Source organism: Tachysurus fulvidraco, chromosome 18 (assembly GCF_022655615.1).
Source record: "Tachysurus fulvidraco isolate hzauxx_2018 chromosome 18, HZAU_PFXX_2.0, whole genome shotgun sequence".
NCBI classification, from domain to species: Eukaryota; Metazoa; Chordata; class Actinopteri; order Siluriformes; family Bagridae; genus Tachysurus; species Tachysurus fulvidraco.
Window position 1 is genome coordinate 1609850 of NC_062535.1, and position 20571 is coordinate 1630420.

The 20571-nt window shown below is 38.6% G+C and overlaps 1 protein-coding gene and 1 long non-coding RNA gene across 3 annotated transcripts in view; one reads left to right on the forward strand and one right to left on the reverse strand.

Annotated features, from left to right (window-relative positions):
• The window catches only part of LOC125139352, a 29748-nt gene extending 20890 nt beyond the window's left edge, over positions 1-8858 (reverse strand). The window contains exons 1-3 of the long non-coding RNA XR_007138394.1: positions 8064-8858; positions 909-1012; positions 312-819 (exon numbers count right to left, since the gene is read on the reverse strand). This is a non-coding gene — a long non-coding RNA (uncharacterized LOC125139352). The remainder of the gene's footprint in view (positions 1-311; positions 820-908; positions 1013-8063) is intronic.
• Positions 8859-13038: 4180 nt separating this feature from the next.
• Positions 13039-20264, forward strand: LOC113637786 (interferon-induced protein 44-like). Of its 2 annotated transcripts, none has more exons than XR_003439442.2 (8): positions 13039-14020; positions 14160-14243; positions 14384-14417; positions 14674-14878; positions 15473-15622; positions 15775-15946; positions 18322-18768; positions 18911-20264. XR_003439442.2 is itself a non-coding variant. In XM_027138658.2 (8 exons), exons 2-8 carry the CDS (start codon positions 14204-14206, stop codon positions 19076-19078), a joined length of 873 nt encoding a protein of 290 aa, XP_026994459.2. In that variant the 5' UTR covers positions 13059-14020; positions 14160-14203; the 3' UTR covers positions 19079-20264. The 2 variants fall into 2 exon arrangements, 1 of the variants encoding a protein (XP_026994459.2); XM_027138658.2 differs by having other exon boundaries at positions 13059-14020; positions 18665-18768.
• The last annotated feature ends 307 nt before the right edge of the window (positions 20265-20571 follow it).

Here is a 20571-nt window from a genome sequence, read left to right on the forward strand (position 1 = left end):
TCCAATGGGCCAATACATATGCACAACATAAAAAACTTATATCATCTCATTTTGCATCTTAAACAAACCCATATCCAAAGCCCTGCCCACACACACACACATACACCTCCTAAGCTCTTTCCCACACAAACACACAGAGGACTGTATTCAGAGTTAAACGTAGATTTAATATTGAACTCGCTCATAACTGCAGAATCACGTGCTATTCAGGAGTTACGTAAGAGTTACACGTGGAACAGAGTTTGCCTAAAACACAGGTTAAGATTTAACCTGTCTACTGATGGATGAGTTAATAATTGGTTGTGGTGTACCTTTATAGTTATTATTATTTATTTGCTGAGAACCAGTATTAAGAGAACCAGTAAAAAGTGGTTATCAAGCAGGATGTAATAGAGGATATAATTTTTCTCAAACACTGAATGTATGAATAACATTAAAAATAAGTGAGCTGTAGCATAAGCAGATGTGAGGCTTAAATTTAATAATAGCCAATTAAATTTGCTCTTAATTAGTCTACACCAGTAATTACAGGCACAAATTATTATAGTTCAAGTAGTTAATCAAGATTAATAAATGAGCTCCATAAAGATTTGATGATAATAAAGACCTACATCCCAATTCCTTCTTCCAAATGGACTTTTTAGCAGGTACTCAGATGTTACCATTTTCAATGTAATCGTTAACAAATCCTACAATTGCCTTTAATGCCGACAGAATAAGCACATCTTTTTTGTCATCCATTTCAGTCTCCTTATAATAGTTGCTCACTGGGAAGATGCATTTCAGTGTTGGACCAATTATGTGGCTGCATTCCTGCATCTAGACATATAGAAAATACAAACAGGATCAAATTTGTATCGATTACAAGAAAAATTAAACACAAGTAGTGTTTAAGAAGAAAAAAAAACCTTTTCTTCGATTTTCCTGCTTTTGTAAACCTCAGCTAGATCCTTTGTAACCAGTGGGCAGACATCAGCATCAATTTTTGTCATCAGAACCACATGAGGGATACCTGGGGTTCACAGATAAGTTAAAGAAAGCTGTCAGGTTGCACAGAGGATACAGAGACACTAGTCAGAGAAGAAGTGAGATTAATCCTGACACACAAGGGAGATCAGTGATGAGTGGCAGGATATGGGTGGAGACAAGACATAAATAAAAACACATGTAGAAACATGAAAACATGGAACAGAAGTGGGTTAACAAGTGTGCGTTGTGCTGTGGGCTGCTGCACAACTCAGCTTGTACTGCTTTTTGTAAAGGACAAGTTCGTGGAAAAAAATGTCTTCACTGAACACATCTAATACAGGGTTTATCCTCGGCCTGGAACAGCCTCGGCAGGGGGTGCTAAAGTGTCAATTTCACAAGGAAATACAACATACATGTCCTTCTCAAAAAATTTGCATAATGTAATGATAAAAATGTAACTTTCATATATTTTAGATTCATTGCACACCAACTGAAATATTTCAGGTCTTTTTTTGCTTTAATACTGATGATTTTGGCATACAGCTCATGAAAACCCAAAATTCCTATCTCAAAAAATTAGCATATCATGAAAAGGTTCTCTAAACGAGCTATTAACCTGAATCAACTAATTAACTCTAAACACCTGCTAAAGATTCCTGAGGCTTTTAAAAACTCCCAGCCTGGTTCATTACTCAAAACCGCAATCATGGGTAAGACTGCCGAGCTGACTGCTGTCCAGAAGGCCATCATTGACACCCTCAAACGAGAGGGTAAGACACAAAGAAATTTCTGAACGAATAGGCTGTTCCCAGAGAGCTGTATCAAGGCACCTCAGTGGGAAGTCTGTGGGAAGGAAAAAGTGTGGCAAAAAACGCTGCACAACGAGAAGAGGTAACCGGACCCTGAGGAAGATTGTGGAGAAGGACCGGTTCCAGACCTTGGGGGACCTGCGGAAGCAGTGGACTGAGTCTGGAGTAGAAACATTGCCGAGGTCAAGCCACTTTTGAACCAGAAACAGTGGCAGAAGTGCCTGACCTGGGCTACAGAGAAGCAGCACTGGACTGTTGCTCAGTGGTCCAAAGTACTTTTTTCGGATGAAAGCATTCGGAAATCAAGGTGCCAGAGTCTGGAGGAAGACTGGGGAGAAGGACATGCCAAAATGCCTGAAGTCCAGTGTCAAGTACCCACAGTCAGTGATGGTCTGGGGTGCCATGTCAGTTGCTGGTGTTGGTCCACTGTGTTTTATCAAGGGCAGGGTCAATGCAGCTAGCTATCAGGAGATTTGCTGAAAAGCTTTATGGAGATGAAGATTTCGTTTTTCAGCACGACCTGGCACCTGCTCACAGTGCCAAAACCACTGGTAAATGGTTTACTGACCATGGTATTACTGTGCTCAATTGGCCTGCCAACTCTACTGACCTGAACCGCATAGAGAATCAGTGGGATATTGTGAAGAGAAAGTTGAGAGACGCAAGACCCAACACTCTGGATGAGCTTAAAGCCGCTATCGAAGCATCCTGGGCCTCCATAACACCTCAGCAGTGCCACAGGCTGATTGCCTCCATGCCACGCCGTCATTTCTGCAAAATCAATCAATCAAATTTTATTTATAGAGCACCTTACAACAGCCAAAAGGAGCACAAGGAGCTTTCCAGTAAAACAACAATAAAAAACAAAATAAATAAAATCAATAAGAACACAATGAAACATAAAATAGCAGTTGAAACCGGGTCTACGCGTTAAAAGCTTGTATGAATAAATATGTCTTCAACTGTGATTTAAAAACACTCAGCACAGTGATGGATCGTAAATGTGCTGGAAGTGCGTTCCACAGCTTTGGTCCCTTGATGGCAAATGACCGGCCTCCAAACTTCTCATAATTGTATATGGGAATGACCAGAGAGGTATGTCCAGAGGAGCGGAGAGATCTGACTGGTTGGTAGACCTTTATTAATTCTGTGAGAGGCTGGGGCCAGACCATTGATGGACTTGAACACAAAGCGAAGGACCTTATACTCCACCCTAAACCGCACCGGAAGCCAGTGAAGCGAGTGGAGGACAGGGGTGATGTGTGAGCGTTTGGAGGTGTTGGAGAGAAGACGTGCTGCCACGTTTTGTACTATTTGAAGCCGATTGAGAAGTGATTGATTAAGTCCAGTGTAGAGAGCATTACAGTAGTCAATCCTTGAGCTGATGAAGGCATGTATAGCTTTTTCAAGGTTAGCTTGAGACAAGAATGATTTTACCTTGCTGAGTAGTCTTAGCTGATAAAAGCTCGCCTTCACTACTGCACTGATTTGCTTGTCGAAGTGCATACTCTTGTCAAAAATAACACCGAGGTTACGCACGGTGGGAGCAAACTGAGGTGTTAGAGAACCAAAAGTAAGAGAACTGCTGGATGAATCTGGGCTAAACAGGATGTACTCAGTCTTTTCTTCATTCAGATGAAGGAAGTTCTGGGAAAGCCACTGTTTGATATCCTGAAGGCAATTATGGAGCGGGTCCGATGCAGAACGATTACTCAGAGTCACAGGAAGATAGATCTGGAGGTCGTCAGCATAGAAATGAAATTGAACATTGTGATTGGAGATGAGTTGACCAAGTGGCAGCATGTAGAGTGAGAACAGAGTAGGACCAAGAATAGATCCTTGAGGCACACCAGATGATAGAGGAGCAACCGAGGAAGAATAGTCATTAAGCATTACTGAAAAGGTTCTGTTAGTGAGGTATGATGAGAACCAATTTAGCACCGCACCCTGCAGACCAACAACATGTTGGAGACGAGAGATGAGGATGGCATGATCCACAGTGTCAAATGCAGCGGTTAGGTCCAGTAATACCAAAACCACAGAGCTTTTCCCATCCAGGGCTCTAAGAATGTCATTATGGACCCTCAATAGCGCTGATTCAGTGCTATGTCTTGACCTGAAACCGGACTGAAATGTATCACCAATGCCGTGCAGTTGAAGGTGAGACTGCAGCTGTGCGGAAACAAGCTTCTCCATCAACTTAGACAGAAATGACCAGCTCCCAACGTCCTCTGTGGGACGAAGCCTTTGAACGTCCACTGAGCCGAGGCCGACTCTAAGAATCCTGAGACATCTCCAGTTAGACTCTGTGGTACTCAGGAGATCAGAAGTCCTTGAACCTCACACCAATACCACATTTAACTGACTGTATATTACAATCACACCCCCAGTGTCACCCATATGAGGATGGGTTCCCCCTTGAGTCCGGTTCCTCTCAAGGTTTCTTCCTTTACCAATTTAAGGGAGTTTTTCCTTGCCACTGCTGCCTGAGTCATCTCAGACTTGCTCATAGGGGAATAAATACATACACACTGTGAACTATATACATCTAATAATAATCTAGAATTTTTATTCTGTTAATTCTTATTTCTTTTATTATTCGTTAATTCCTTTATCATTAATTATGTTTACCTTCTGCTCTATGTTTATGTTCTGTAAAGCTGCTTTGAGACAATGTCTTTTGTAAAAAGCGCTATACAAATAAACTTGAATTGAATTGAAATGACAGGTTAGATACAGGACGGAAGTTGGAGAATATGGAGGGATTAAGGTTGGGTTTCTTGAGCAGTGGTCTCACAATAGCGTGTTTGAGAGCAGCGGGAACAGTACCCACCCTTAAACAGCTGTTTATGAAGGGGACAAGGATGGGACCTATGATGTCAACCGTCTCCTTCAAAATCCTGGTAGGAACAGTGTCTAGGGGCAGGTGGTAGGCTTCAACTCGTGGACAGCTTTTTTCAGGTCCGCCAGAGTAACTGCATCGAAGTTCTCTAGCACACATTGCGCCGCACGAGTGGACATGGCAACAGTGGGGACTTGTAATGGTTTGCCTAACAAACAAAACCTTGTCCAAAAAATGTTGCATGAATGTGTTGCATATGTTTACAGATACGTCATACAATGTGACAGACACCGGATTTATAACAGAATTGATAGTGCTGAATAAAATTCCAGGGCGGTGGCTATTGTTATTGATGAGAGCAGAAAGGTACTGTCCTTTAGCTTCCTTAAGTGCACTCTGATAGGTGGCAAGACTGTCTCTAAACATCTCCAGAGACACCTGCAACCTATCCTTCTTCCATTTTCGCTCAGCCTGTCTACACCAGCGCCTGAGGGCCCGAGTTGTATCATTGAGCCAGGGATCCAATGTACCATTGGTCGACTTAACCTTGTAGGGCGCAACAGAGTCCATAATCCGGGAGCAGGTGGTATGGAAGGAGGCGAGGAAACGTTCCGGGCAAAGAGGCGATGCCAATTCAGCAGTAGAGGCGAGATCAGAAACAGAGAAAGCAGCAGCAAAGTCATAGACTGTAGATGAGGTAATAATGCGACGGTGATGGGGGGCAGTAGACGTTGGTGCAGGTGGAACAGCACAAATGTCAAACCGTATGAGAGAATGGTCAGAGATGGGAAAATCCATGACCTCACAGGTTGACACAATCACCCCACGAGAGATAATAAGGTCAAGAGTGTGACCTAACCTATGGGTGGGACAGGAAATGGACTGAGCCAGATCTAATGAGTCTAAAAGTGCCTTAAATTCATTAGCAGGTTTATCAGAGGGGCAGCAAACATGAATGTTAAAGTCACCACAGATTAGAATGTTGTCAAACTTTGCTAGAAACTCTGTCAGAAACTCTGAGAACTCAATTAAAAAATATTTATTTAATTTGGGCGGCCGGTAGATTACTGCACATAAGATCGGACAGGGTAGTGTAAGAACAAATACTTGTGACTCGAAACTGGAATACCCTCTAGTGGACAACTGGCGGCATAAGGTGGCAGCATAAGGTGGCTATCCCCCCGCCCCTACCCGTTTGCCGCGGCGTGTTTAGGTAAAGGTAACCAGAGGGGAGGATTTCCAAAAAGGCACTGACGTCACCTGGGGGAAGCCAAGCTTATGTGAGTAAAAACAGATCCAGATTGTGGGAGGAAATGACATCATTGAGGACAAATGTTTTGTTATTGAGTGATCTGGTGTTACAAAGTGCCATGCAGAACGTGGACAGGCGACGATGTCACACAAGGAATTGGACGGAGATTTCCTTGGACACAACCCCGAGTGGATGTTTCAGCACGGCGGAGACGCGGAAACGGAACGCCAGTGTTGGAGCCAACCAGCCGAAGCCATCGATAGCATTCCCGCGATCTTCTAGCATTGTCACATCCTGGTTGATCTTGACTTCTCGGAGACGAAGAATCCAGGTGAGACCTCAGCCTGACATGTAACCCGCCTCTCCGCCCGCGTCTTCTGCGGCGCATCCTGCCTGGTAGCAGACAGACAGGGCGTCTCAGGAAAGGAGGAATAAATGTCAACAGTGGCGGTGGTGGTTTAAAGGACTGGGTATTTAATAGGTGATTCGTTATACAACGCAGTTCCATCAGCAAGGTGTGATCATACACAATTAACGATGAGACAGTAGCGAAATCAAACATGAAAAAACAGAGGAGCAAGTGGCAGGCCAAACATAGCGGCGCCATGAGGATTCCCGACCAAGTATTGAGTGCATAACTGAACATAATTATTTGAAGGTTGACTTTTTTTGTATTAAAAACACTTTTCTTTTATTGGTTGGATGAAATATGCTAATTTTTTGAGATAGGAATTTTGGGTTTTCATGAGCTGTATGCCAAAATCATCAGTATTAAAACAATAAAAGACCTGAAATATTTCAGTTGGTGTGCAATGAATCTAAAATATATGAAAGTTAAATTTTTATCATTACATTATGGAAAATAATGAACTTTTATCACAATATGCTAATTTTTTGAGAAGGACCTGTACATGATTTTTAATAAAATAAATCAGGAACTAAACTGGGAAGAGGTGAAATTAATCCTGAACAATGATGATCAGTGATAAGAAAAATGTTAGCGGAGAGAAAATATGAACCAAAACACAATTTGTTAACATAAAAAAGCAATAAAAATATGGAACAGAAGCGGAATCGAGCGACGTAATGATGTGTGCTGCTCAGCTCTGCTCACAGAACTTTATTTTTATGTATTTAAATGTATCTGTAAAAAGCACTAACATTCAACAACACATTCATGCCAGGAAACTTCAGACAGACAAATTAGCTGAAATTTCGAAATACCTCATAAAGGTGGTGGCATCAAAAGACAGCAGGAGAGTAATACTGAGTGGGAAATTAAATATATTCTTAATAAGTCACCTCATTTATTAACACACATTTATGAATGCATTTATGGAGGTTTAAAATTTTTTCTTCTTTTTTTGGTTGGCCCCTAGTTTTCTGAAAAGTTAAAAAGAAACTGCAGCAAATACAGTCCTTTTTATATAAACTTGAAACCCTTTACATTTTATGAAAAAATAAATAAATGAATAAACCTACAAATACTCATCTACAAAAAACACTAACTATTAAATACAAACAATCCATAAAAAACAGGGAATATAAAAATATAATGTATGTTAGGGCCTTTTTACACCCGGTCGCTTCATGTGTTGTGTCTGATCCGATAGCTATCTGATTTGTTAAAACTGTCCCATTTACATCAGGCCACATAAACGCGTCTCGGCGAATCGGATATCGATCCGATCTTTCTACTCCCGCTGTTTTTTGTAGCAACCGCATACACCAAAGTGTGTTTCATTTCAATTAACCACACTTTGGTGTATGCGGTTGCTACAAAAAACAGAATTTACTGTTTGCTGCATTTTAGGACCCAACAAGACGCCTGGGTGAAAGATCGGAACAGCGCTGGTGGGAAAACATATTTGTTTCTGGCGCTATGCACAACTCACGAGTCACCTGCGAGTGACGTACTTCCGTTTGGGAGGAGTATAGCGCTGACATATAAGGCTTGAACAACCACATGCATTTACACCTGTCCAGTTTAATCTGAAACGCGTCCCAGACCACCTCCTGAAGGGGTTTGTACCATCGGATTTATATCCGTCTCCAAAACATTTCGGAGAGCATTTAGACCTGGTCTTTTTACCATCGGGTAGATATCGGATCACAGAAAACGCAGGAAGTGACCAGGTGTAAAAAGGCCCTCTGATTATTACATAAATTATAACATCATTTAGTAACCCACCCAATCCGAGGGCAGATTTTCTGACAGCTTTCATCTTCCGAATCACCTCATTCTTCATCGAGGAGATGCTGTTTGCAGGCACTACGCTCACCAAACAGTGAACTTTGTCATTCAGACTGGGTTCATGTATGTAGCCTGGATCAGCATCAGTCAGTGGAAAAACAGGATTAAACTGAGGACAAAGAAAAGAACAATAAAAGGATATAAAGTACTTTAAATTACTGCGTCATCTGATCATGTGGCATCTGTAGTTGTAGATAATTTACTGAATATGTTATAAGTAAAAAACAGATGATCTTGAATTAAGACATGTTCATTGTCTTTCTGACTGTATAGCCTTCTTTGACACAGCCATGCAGCACATTAATGATATCATCAGACTGAATTTCATCTTTATCTTGATTATCTTCCAGACTCATAATATCATTGATGACAAACGGCAAAGTGACAGAATCTTTGTCAGTGATTTTGTAAGTTTTGTACTGTGGGAAGAAAAGAAAAGTGCAATAAAAGACTGACAAAAGCAATCCAGACCAGGATGTAGAATCTTAGAGCCAGGGTTAGTGCAGGTTTTCATTACAAACAAGCAGAAGCCACACCTGAGTCACTGACAGCCAAGATCATGGGATTAATCGGATGGAACAGGGTGAGACAAATACATGTGCAGACACCAATCTTAAAGAGAAGCACATAGGAACACAGACAATAAACAAAGCCATGCCCGAACGCCCTCTGGTGTTCATACAGGGAACTGTTCAGCAGTCCATGATAACCACAGCATGACAGTATGGTTAAAGATGTGATCAGAGTGAAAGTGTGAATTATGTACAGTAGCATTTGTTGTAAATTATAAATAATGAATAAATAAATAAATAAATAATGCCAGCGGTGTAATTATATTTGGCCCGTGAGATCATATCAAATGTGCAATACAGCTGGCTAGCCGCATGCTCCGCTAATACTACAAATCCCAGAATGCCTTGTCACTGTATTGACGCATAGTCATGAACAGCAAGCGCCCCTCATTCTCTGTTGGCATGTTAACAACCATGTTACAGTCACATCGGGCAAATTAATTCCACCCTCCACAAAAATGGCCAAACGAAAGATGGACAATAGGAGCTTTCAAGACAGGTGGGAGGCAGATTATCTGTTCACGAATATAAAGGACAGACCTGTTTGTCTTGTGTGCTAACAGAGCTAATGTGTCTGTAACTAAAGAATATAACATAAGAAGACACTATGAAAAGAAACATTATGAGAAGTATAAGGACCTGGACGTAAAGCAGAAGCTCCAGAACTCAGAGGAGATCAAAAAAAAGTCTGGTTTCCCCAGCAGACTATGTTCATGAAAGCAAAATCTAAAAGTGAAGCTGCTGTAAAGGCTGTAAAGCTTTATTGTGGCAGCAGAGACTGTAAAATCTGCCCGGCCCTTTAATGAGAGAGTTTGTCAATAAGTGTATGGTCAAAGTATCGTGTGCCCAGATAAAAGGCAAAAATCAATGTGCAGGTCAATGTGCAGATCCATGTGTAGAGTAAATCAGAATGTAGAAAACTGAGTTTGAATACATGTTTTCTTTATGCTCTTTTTCTACTCCAAGGCATGAACTGTTAATAGTCGAAAAGTTGGATTTTCATTAATTGAATTAATTATTATTGGTTGTTTTGTTGTTGGTTTTGAAAAAGATCCACTTCAAAAAGGAACTTAAAATGATACAGTGAGAAGCATAATTTATTTATTTAAATAAGAAATGAACACCACTGATGTGTCTTTTATTTCAAATTTAATTTCTTATGTGTTTTGTAATATCAAGCTCTGGTTGTTCCAAATCCTGTATTTAAGCAAAACTAAAGTTTGTTTGAACATAACATATCAGTTGCAGTTAATTTTTCAATAAATATTCAGTTTGGCTGAGAAAAGAAACTTAAAATGAAGAATGTAGACAGACAACTTTGACACATTATTATATAACAATATTATATATTGTTTGAAAGCTTAGACTCTCAGGATTTTATTATGCCCACACACAAAGCATAATATGATTTATAGCAGTCATAATAATTTAATCAAGTTGATTGCCACCTGAACTAGGAGGCGCTAGTTTGGTTTGTTTACTTACCTTTAAACGCATTCCTTTCTTCACATTGTCACTAATGTTAATGTATTTTCCAAAACAAATGCTTGTAAAAAATCCCCAAGAGTCCAAGGAAATGGAATATGTAAGCCTTTTAATCCAAAAGGCTTTGCTCGCCTCACAAATATTATGTTTCTGACCGAAAACTGTAAACAGTAGTTCACTTCTGTCCTTTCTTTCGGCTCTCACTTCTCATTGGAGGCTTATAAAACTACACTTGGGCATCAGATTTGTAGCACAGGGTCTAACGAATCAAACAAGCCCTCTCATGAGCTAATTGGTGCCTGTGGTGCACAGCTAGGCAGTTAAGAGGCCAATGATTTCTCTCCATCCTATGTGGGACACCCTCCCTTTGATTGACAATTGCTCCCTCCAGTAGCGATTTCATGACCCAGGACCTTTACAGCTCTTTAGCCAATAAGGAGACGATTCCAACGATATGCAACATGACACATCTGGTAAGGGGGCGACCACATAACAGGTTTTTAAAGTGTTATCAATTTGAATTATTTGTTCTGTTTTTTCCATACAAGAAGATTTTGTAATGAAAGTAGAGCATTGGCGGCAAGGTACAGTGCTTAACATTACCACCTCACAGCTCTGGTCTCCCCACATGCCCTGTCATGGACTGAAGTCTCATCCAATGTATTTTCCTGCTTCACTCCAGGATATTGTAATGAGTCTGTCTGTGTTTTCCTTTTTGTCTGTCTGCTGCCTTGCCCTGTTAATTGTTTGCTCCCCCCACTCATTTCTTACTATGGACCTAATTGCATTCCATCTCTTCCCCAGGTGTTTTGTCTTTGTCTCTGATTGTCTCTGCTTTGTGATTGGTTACTGTTTACTACATTTACTCTGTCTGTTCACTTCCCTGGTGTTGGTCATTGTTGGTATGTGGTGTGTTCGTGTTCATGTTCCGTGTTGCCTGCCTGTTCATTAAAACTTTGAACTGCATTTGGATCCTCACTCACCTTTGTCTAACTGTGTCTCAGCGTGACAGATATATTCCAGGATAATTTTGTTCATTGTAATGTTTATCCACAATTCGACAGAGGCAGATATGATGTAAAATAACAGAGTTTATTTTCTGAACTTCTCCAAGAGAACTAGCGTTAAAGGTATATATATATATATATATATATATATATATATATATATATATATATATATATATATATATATATATATATTATATACTTGAGGAAGTTATAGTAATTGCATTACAGGTATAAACTACACGTATTTAAACCAATCATGATAAGGTGTGTTGTTATATTAAAAAAATCCACATCATGGTGGTTTTGTATGGTCTAGTGAGAATCATATGGTTTGGTCTGGTTTATACCTGACATTGTATGCATGTACAAAATTGTGGTTTACATTTTTACAACTACATTATTACAACTATCCTATGTGCACTAAAGGTGACATTGACTAGACATATCAATCATATCATCTTTGTTATTCAGGGTTCACAGAAACTTGCACACATTAAGGAAAACTTTTATCCCTAAAATAAAAAACAAACCAAAAAAATTTATTTAGTGTTTAGTTTGTCATCTTTTGTTTTCTAGAACTTCTTGATAAACACCTGAGCATGGAACCAGCCAGTTCTTGTAACAGTTCTAAAAGTTCCTGGATCACCCATAAAGAAATCTTTGTGAAGGACTAGAGACCTTCTTAGTGATTCTGGGCATGACCACTGAGTAAGAGATAAAAATTCATTAGCAGGTGCCCACTAGATTTGGTGGACAGCTGCCCATGACTGATGTGACAGTGGAACAACTTTATACTGAAACTGAAGACTAAATTTATACTGAAGGCAAATTCTCATGTTTTTCATTCTCATACAGCTTTCAGTCTTGTCAAATTTCAGGATAAACTGTGAAGTAATTGTACTGAAATACGCGTCCCCTAGTGACAAATGTTCCTGGCCTGCCTGGACAAATCCTCGACAGTCCCACTAAGGAATGTGTCCTATGTTTTGCACGAGGAAGTTCAAACAGTAGGGATCAAGACTGGTCTTACCTTAGTGTGGATTGTCCTTCGAAGTCTCAACGTCTTCTAACAAAGGATCCTCTTCAAGTTCTTTTACCTCATCTATTGTTTACTTTTTTAGATGAAGGAGTCAGACTTAGACCTTCTTGTCTTTTCAGGTTCCTCACAATGGGAAGCCTTGTTTTTATTTAAAGCAATGTAATACAAATAAGTAATAAATAAAAAAATAAATAAAATAAAATAGTAAAAAAATAAAATAAAATTACAACTAAAATCTCCTTCAAATAAGCAAATAATTTTCGCATAATTAAAAGTAATTAAAATGTAAAGAGAGTAACAAACCAAGAAACACTGTCCAATTGTTAGCCTGCATTTGTTCTCTGATGCACAATCCTTAAGTAATACAAATGTAGTACAGTAACTAAGCATAAGCTTGGCTTTAGTAGAATGCACACCCATTATCCAATACAGCAAGCTTTATATACTCTTTTTAGGTCTTGCCACTTGCGGCGCATCTGCCCTTGACTTTCCTTGTATTTGCCTGGCACTGTCCAGGACCGTGCACAGGCTCTTACAGGTGAGAGATAGGTCCCAGTGTCTATTAGCAAAAAATTTGGTTACATTAAGATGTGCCTCTGCAGTGTGCTTCTGCAGTGCAACGTGTTATATCTTGCACATCAGAGATATACTGTACATCTGCCAGGCTAACAACATCCTGTGGTTATATGGAACAGCATGTTCTATTTTCTTCTAACCACATTTGACATTTAAATATATATTTCAATTATAGAAAAAAGATACATATAAATGTAAATAAAAATAATCAGAGCTCTATTGAACTTCTGATAAATAAAATCACATAAATCTTAGTCAGTTGAAATCTTCTTCCAGCTGTTTAGGTAGAGTGTCTGATCTTCTGCAGTCTTGCAGTAGCATTTATGACAATTGTAATTGTATTAAATTCATATTTAATTGTTTCATTTCTGTAACCAAGTTTTCTACTTTCAGAAGTTTATTAGCAAACATCAGTTGCTTTTGTTCCTCTTTCCTTTCCCGTTTAGTTTCTCTACATCTCTTTCTTTTTACCTTTCTCATTCATTTTTGTTTACTTTGCTTTTGGACAGGAATGTCTCCTAAAGTGTATTTGGGTCGAGAGGGATTCATAAATCCTACAACTCCATTCTCACCTATTCTTACAACAACTGTTAGCTTGAGAATTAGATTCTATGTTAAAATAACCAGTGATGGTATTCCTTAGGCAAAGTCATTAATCCTAAACAAATAAGTATCAGCATTTATGGTCTCAAAATGCAGTAATGACACATATCTGAAAAACACACAAACTTGTAACAGGCAACAGACCCATCTCTGGAACCCTAACTCGAGGACTTGAGGGATGTGGTAGCCTAGTGGTTAAGGTGTTGGACAACTGACTGGAAGGTCAAATCCCAGGTCCACCAAGCTGCCACTGCTGGGCCCTTGAGCAAGGCCCTTAACCCTCAATTGCTTTGTTGTATAAATTGTAAGTCACTCTGGATAAGAGAATCTTCTAAATGCTGTAAATTTTAGCTGTGTTGTTTTCTGTAGCTCCAGTGAAGCATCAGTGATTTCAGTGTGGCTGAAATGACAATAAAAGCTTCTTGACTTGTGTGTGTAGTGTGTAGGGGGAACTACATGCGTGTGTGTGTGTGTGTGTGTGTGTGTGTGTGTGTGTGTGTGTGTGTGTGTGTGTGTGTGTGTGTGTGAGATTGAGTAACGGAAAGAGTAGGTAGGACCTGGGCTGAAAAGCGAAAACAAAAGCACAGAACCCTACTGAGCTCATAGTTGGTAAGTGCCGTTTTCTTTTTGCTCTATCAAGGAGAAAAATAACTACACATCATGAATTCATGCAATCTGATACTGAAATACTTTTTATATACTGAAACATGTTTTATTCAATATTAAGAAAAATAAACACATTTTATAGGTTTTTAAAAGAAGATCAGCTTCAAATTAGGAAATCTGCCCAAAATGGGTGGACAGAAATCAAAACCAGAATCAGAACCAGAAGGTTAGATCACTTTGTTGAAATTTAAATAGAAGAAATAAAAAAAAAATATATATATATATATATATATATATATATATATATATATATATATATATATACTTATACTTACTCAAAGTTCTCTATTATCTTTTTGTGTACAGTTTTCAAGCAACCTTGGAGAAACATCGACTGGAAGTGCGTGATCAATTTAGTAATGTTTTGTTTTACAGAAATTAGGCTTTATATTCTATGTATCTACTTGTCTTATTCATATTTTCTTGTTCAAATATTTAACTGGCTTTTCTTTAAATCAATCAGATGTACCCCACAAATGATTAAATTATTATAGGCCTTGTGAAAGTTATATTTCCTAGTGATATTTTCCAGGTATATATTATATTTCCCAGGTTTATATCTATTTCGAAACTCTTAATGTGTTTATCCCAAACAGCCCGAACAATCTGAAATCTGAGTTAAGTGAACTTCTTACATTTATGGAAAACCACCAAGACATCAAGCAGTTCAGAATACTGCTTCATGGACCAGCTGGAGCTGGGAAGTCCTGCTTTATAAACTCAGTGATGAGCGTATACAAGGGAAGAATTGTATTCAGGGCAGCTGAGGAGAACTCTGCTGGAAAGAGCTGCACAAATAAAGTAAGAGTTGTTTTTTATTCTCATTACATTCATGGAACAATGAACAGAATAAGAAAATTAATCAATCTATTAATTAATAATCATTCAAATCTTAAATATTGGAGTCATGTTTCAAATATTATAGCTCCAAGTGCATTGTAAAGGGAGTCTGAAAGGACAAGAAGTTATTTATTTATTTATTCAGTCATTCATTTATTCGTTGTTTATATTTCATAACAAATGTTCTACTGTACATAATTCACCCTTTCACTCTGATCACATCTTTAACCACACTCTCATGCTGTTGTTGTCATGGACCGCTGAACAGTTCCCTGTATAAACACCAGAGGGCGTTCGGGCAGGGCTCTGTTTATTGTCTGTGTTCCTATGTGGTTCTCTTTAAGATTTGTGTCTGAACATGTGCAGTATGTGTCTCACCCTGTTCCACCTGATTAATCCCATGATCTTGGCTTTCAGAGTCTCAGGTGTGGCTTCTGCTTGTTTGTAATGAAAACTTGCACTAACACTGGCCCTATTTATACAAGATTCTACATCCTGGACTGGATTGCTTTTGTCAGTCTTTTATTGTAGTATTCTTTTCTTTTCTTCCCACAGTACAAAACTTACAAAATCACTGACAAAGATTCTGTCACTTTGCCGTTTGTCATCAGTGATGTTATGGGTCTGGAAGATGAAGATAAAGACGGAATTCATCCTAATGATATCAAAAATGTGCTGCATGGCCATGTCAAAGAAGGCTATAAAGTAAGAAAGACAATGAACATGTCAATTCAAGATCATCTGTTTTTTTACTTATAACATATTCAGTAAATTATCTACAGCTACAGATGCCACATGATCAGATGATGCAGTATTTTACAGTTATATCCTTTTACTGTTCTTTTCTTTGTCTTCAGTTTAATCCTGTTTCTCAACTGACTTATGATGATCCAGGCTACATAGATAAACCCAGTGTGAATGACAAAGTTTACTGTTTGGTGAGCGTATTGGATGCAATGTGCATCTCCTTAATGGAGAATAAGATGATTCAGAAGATGAAAGCTGTCCGAGAATCTGCCCTCGAATTGGGTAAGTTAAAAAATTATGTGTTATAATCAGTGTTGTGCTAGTTACTAAGAAATAGTAGCTAGTTACAGTTCATTCAAAAAATAACTCAATTACTTTGTTGATTGCTTACACCAAAAAAGTAATGCAATACTGTTAAAAGTAACTTTTTAGATACTTTTTTAAAGAACGTTCTTTAATGTTCCTATAAATATAGCGTTCAGCATCAGTTCAGGCAGGCCACATAGTCAAGCTCGGCTATCAGCTGATGTCAATTTTCTAACCCCGCCCATCAGCTGATCTGATCCCTAAGCGCGCTATTGGTCCATTTCAACCAGGGCGCCCTATTTAAATGCTTTTTTCAGTCTGTCTGCTTGGCTGTTTCCTCTGCATTGCTGCAACCCACCTCCTCCCCTAGCTCCTCCTTGGAACTGTGTTTAACTTAATCAGTGTCATTCTGTTGTCACTGATGCAGGCTCTGTTCTAAATGGAGGGGGGGATTTTGTCTGGCTGCTTTCCCAGTTAATTGGAGATTGTCCCCCCACGAAGGCTCACATATATACTAATGTTAGTGCCTCGTGTAGTGTGGATTATGTTTGTCTTCCTTCTGTATTAAACCCCTTTCATTCGAAGTGTAGTGTCTGGTACAGGTCAGTTAGATTCCAGGTCCCAGGCACCCTAAACTTCGGCATCTAATCTTCAATCAACCGATGAGCAACCCAGATTTACACACACACAACTGGCTCCAGAACGACTGGAGCCTACACAAAGACCAGATAACCCCATGCCGCTTCTCTGATTGAACTCATAGGGGCCCTCAATAAGAACACACACACACACACACAAAACAATGAGACATTACTTTAACTAATAAAACAAGTAGATAAGATACTCTAAGATTCTTATTCTTATAACCCTGTTGTAATGTGTTTCTTCTCTTAAGGCTTGCCTGACTTAAAATTATTTGCTCCTTACTTTCCTGACAGGGGCGTATTTTATTCATGTGTCAGAACACAACACTGTATTAACATGAGTTACACTTTGATTACTGATCTGTGTATGTAATGTACCCTTTCATGTTTAGTATCCAAATGACCACAAAATTATTGGTTACTCATTTTTCAAACAATGGTGTAATTTATTTGAGCACTAAAGGCGCCATACCGTTTTAATACACCTTGGATAAAACTTTAAAGTCATCTAAAAGTTTGATAGCTAAACCACGCCCACAGACACCTGAAACAAAGTGAGTTTTTTCTCTCCGAAATCTCAGGCCGTAGTATTGGCCATCTCCCGAAAGATGGGTGGAGTTCGCGATCTTTAAATTGTCACAAACACCACCAATCCGTGGTCAGACTTTCGGAACAGCTTGGAGACGACTCCATCTTCCTTCAAAGAAGTTCCAGCAAGCTTCACTTCCAAGAACGACAACTGCTCTGATTTTCAGGAGAACTTGGAAGAACGTCTGACCTCACCCTAACTGACTCTTCAGAGATTTCTCTGTTGCATCCGGACTCTTTTGCAGTAAGCCAATGCAAGTAACCGTCTCCTTTACCAACCAATTTAGATGCGTATTTTAAGTATGAACCTTGTATTGTGTCTTAAGGTGAATTTAAGTTTCAACTTAAAATAATTAGGAGTCACTATAACATTATAATTACTTATAAATATTTACCTTGCTTCGCGAGCCAAAATCGCTACAGAAGCTATCCTGCGTACGGGTCTGTCTCCAATCCTCCTCCGTCCAGGGCCTGACAATGCTCAACTAAAGTGAAATAATGAGCATATTTCCACTTTGAGAAACTCGTCTTGCTCTCGCCTTGACTTCCCATTACTGCCGCACTTACATGAATAAATGGAAACACGCCCACAGTGTGGCGTCTTCGTGTTTACAGTGTTTGGCATCCACCAATCCTACAATGCCTCGCTTCAGCCAAAATTTATTAAATTAAAAAGTAATGGACAAACGTACCATATGGTAACGGAGTTAATTTATTTAACAAGTGTATTAGTTGCTGTCACAGTAACGAGTTATTGCCCAACACTTGTTATCATATATGTAAGAATCTTACATTTGTTATATTATATTCCTTGTTTTTTCTGGATTAATTTGTATTTTAATAGTTAGTGTATATTTTTTCAGATGAGTATTTGTATTGCGCTTTTCAGAGATACATTTAAATAACTAAAAATAAAGTGCTGTGAGCCGAGCTTTTTTTCATCTTTTTATTGTTTTTTTTCCTTTTACACATTGTGTTTTGCTTCATATATTTTCTCTGCTCTGTCTTATCACTGATCATCATGGTTCAGGAATAATTTCACCTCTTTCCAGTTTAGTTCCTGATTAATTTTATTAAAACTCACGAATGTTGTGTTTCCTTGTGAAATTTACACTTTAGCGCCCCCCGCCGAGGCTGACGTGGGGGAACTCCCAAGCCCTGTTCCAGGCCGATGCTAAACCCTGTATGAGATGTGTTCGGTGAAGACTTTTTTCAAGAACTTGTCCTTTACACAAAGTGATGCAAGCCGAGTTGCACAGCAGCCCACAGCACAATGCACACTTGTTAACACGCTTCTGTTTCATGTGTTTTGTATTGATTTATGTCTTGTCTCTGCCCACATCCTGCCACTCATCACTGATCCCCCTTGTGTGTCAGGATTAATCTCACCTCTTCTCTGACTAGTGTCTCTGTATCCTCTGTGCACCCTGACAGCTTTCTTTAACTTATCTGTGAACCCCAGGCATCCCTCATGTGGTTCTGATGACAAAAATCGATACTGATGTCTGCCCACTGGTTACAAAGGATCTAGCTGAGGTTTACAAAAGCAGGAAAATCAAAGAAAAGGTTTTTTCTTCTTACACATTATCTTACTTGTGTTTAATTCTTCTAATAAAAACATTGAATATCTAATGTTTTCTGCTGTTTTTGTGCAAATAGATTTTTTTGTTAGCATTTTTCTGCCTGTTTGTTTTTTCTCTATGTCTAGATGCAGGAATGCAGCCACACAATTGGTCCACCACTGAAATGCATCTTCCCAGTGAGCAACTATTATAAGGAGACTGAAATAGATGACAAAAAAGATGTGCTTATTCTGTCAGCATTAAAGGGAATTGTAGGATTTGTTAACGATTACACTGAAGACATAAACATCTGAGAATTTGCTAAAAACTTAATTTGGAAAACAGAATTGGGACGTAGGTCTTTAATATCATCAAATCTTTATTGAGCAAATATATTAATCTTGAATAACTACTTCAACTATAACTACAAACACAAAGTCATAAAATTGTAATTTGTGCCTGTGATTACTTGTAATGACGCGTCACATGGCTGATGATCCATCTGCAGCTTTTATTAATCGTAGACAAAACATGCACGGTCAGGGCAGGCAAACACAACAACATAGTATAGGCAAAAATCGTAAATGGGAAACTGGCAAAAAGGTCAGGACAGGCAGGAAACAATCGAGAAACCAAAGACAGAAACAGAGTCAAAAAACCAGAACAGGAAACAAACATGGGACACGCTCAGACTGACTGCAAAAGCAAATCGAGACTTCGCACTGGTGTCAAGTTCAAGTGCGCTTAAGTAGTGTGGGAAATTGGTTACAGCTGGCTGCGTAATTAGCCCCGGTGCGGGCATTGTGGGAACTGCACAATTGCCTATTATTAAATTTAAGCCTCTCATCTGCTATGCTACAGCTCAGTGTTATTTTTAATGTTATTCATACATTCAATCTTCTATTACATAATGACTATCAGTGATGTCATATTTGACTTTGATTAACAATTTTTTTATTGTATTTCCAATTTTTTATCTATTCACTATAATATTTTGTTTATTTTTCTGAGAACTATAATTATTGCATGTATAAACATTTTGTAATGGGGTTTAAAGCTGTGGGTTGTTTTCTTGTTCATTATTATAGCATCATCAAAATAAACAATTGTGCCATAAATGTGTCATTAGTGTAAACAAACAAAATAGTAGAAATGTTATAAATAATAATTACAGTGAAGACCTGCGAACTCCTGTTTGGTACCTGATGTCTCCGGCTCCTTCAGCAGTTCATTTCTTCTTGTCTTGAGGTCTATTGAAAAAGGCCCTGGTTCTCAGAGTAGTAAGGTCTTTTACACAGGAATCACATCAATTAAGTCAATCTGACTGTTTAAACCTGGTGCATATTAATATCTATTATTATCTGTTAACATGTATTCTATTAACCTTTATATTATTCTTTATAATAACCTTTTGTTTTATGTTTGTTCTGTAAAGCTGCTTTGAGACAATGTCAAATGTAAAAAGCACTGTACAAATAAACTCGAATTGAATAGAATTGATCGGATCTTATAATTGATTACTTTAATTGAATATTAGTCACCATCTCATTACTTTTTAATATTAATTAATTTTCATAAGGATTTCTCAGCAAGATTCAATTGATTCGGGGTCTAAATAAAAAAAAAAATTACATTTGGCAGACATTCTTAGCAAGAGCAGCGTGCAAAAGTACTTTTAAATCTCTATTGATAAATACATTAACACTGGTTCACTAGGATACTGTTACAACCAAAGGAGGATGGAGACAGACCTGTATGCAGGATAGCTTCAAATGAAAGGGGTTTAATAAATAATGAATACAAAGAC

Bases quoted from the DNA above. Each gene is read 5' to 3' on its own strand.
- LOC113637786 (XM_027138658.2), top strand. From the start codon at position 14,204: ATGGGTGGACAGAAATCAAAACCAGAATCAGAACCAGAAG. The intron at 14,418-14,673 runs GTGCGTGATCAA...TATCCCAAACAG, and splicing joins TGGAGAAACATCGACTGGAA to CCCGAACAATCTGAAATCTG. The intron at 15,623-15,774 runs GTAAGAAAGACA...CTTTGTCTTCAG, and splicing joins ATGTCAAAGAAGGCTATAAA to TTTAATCCTGTTTCTCAACT.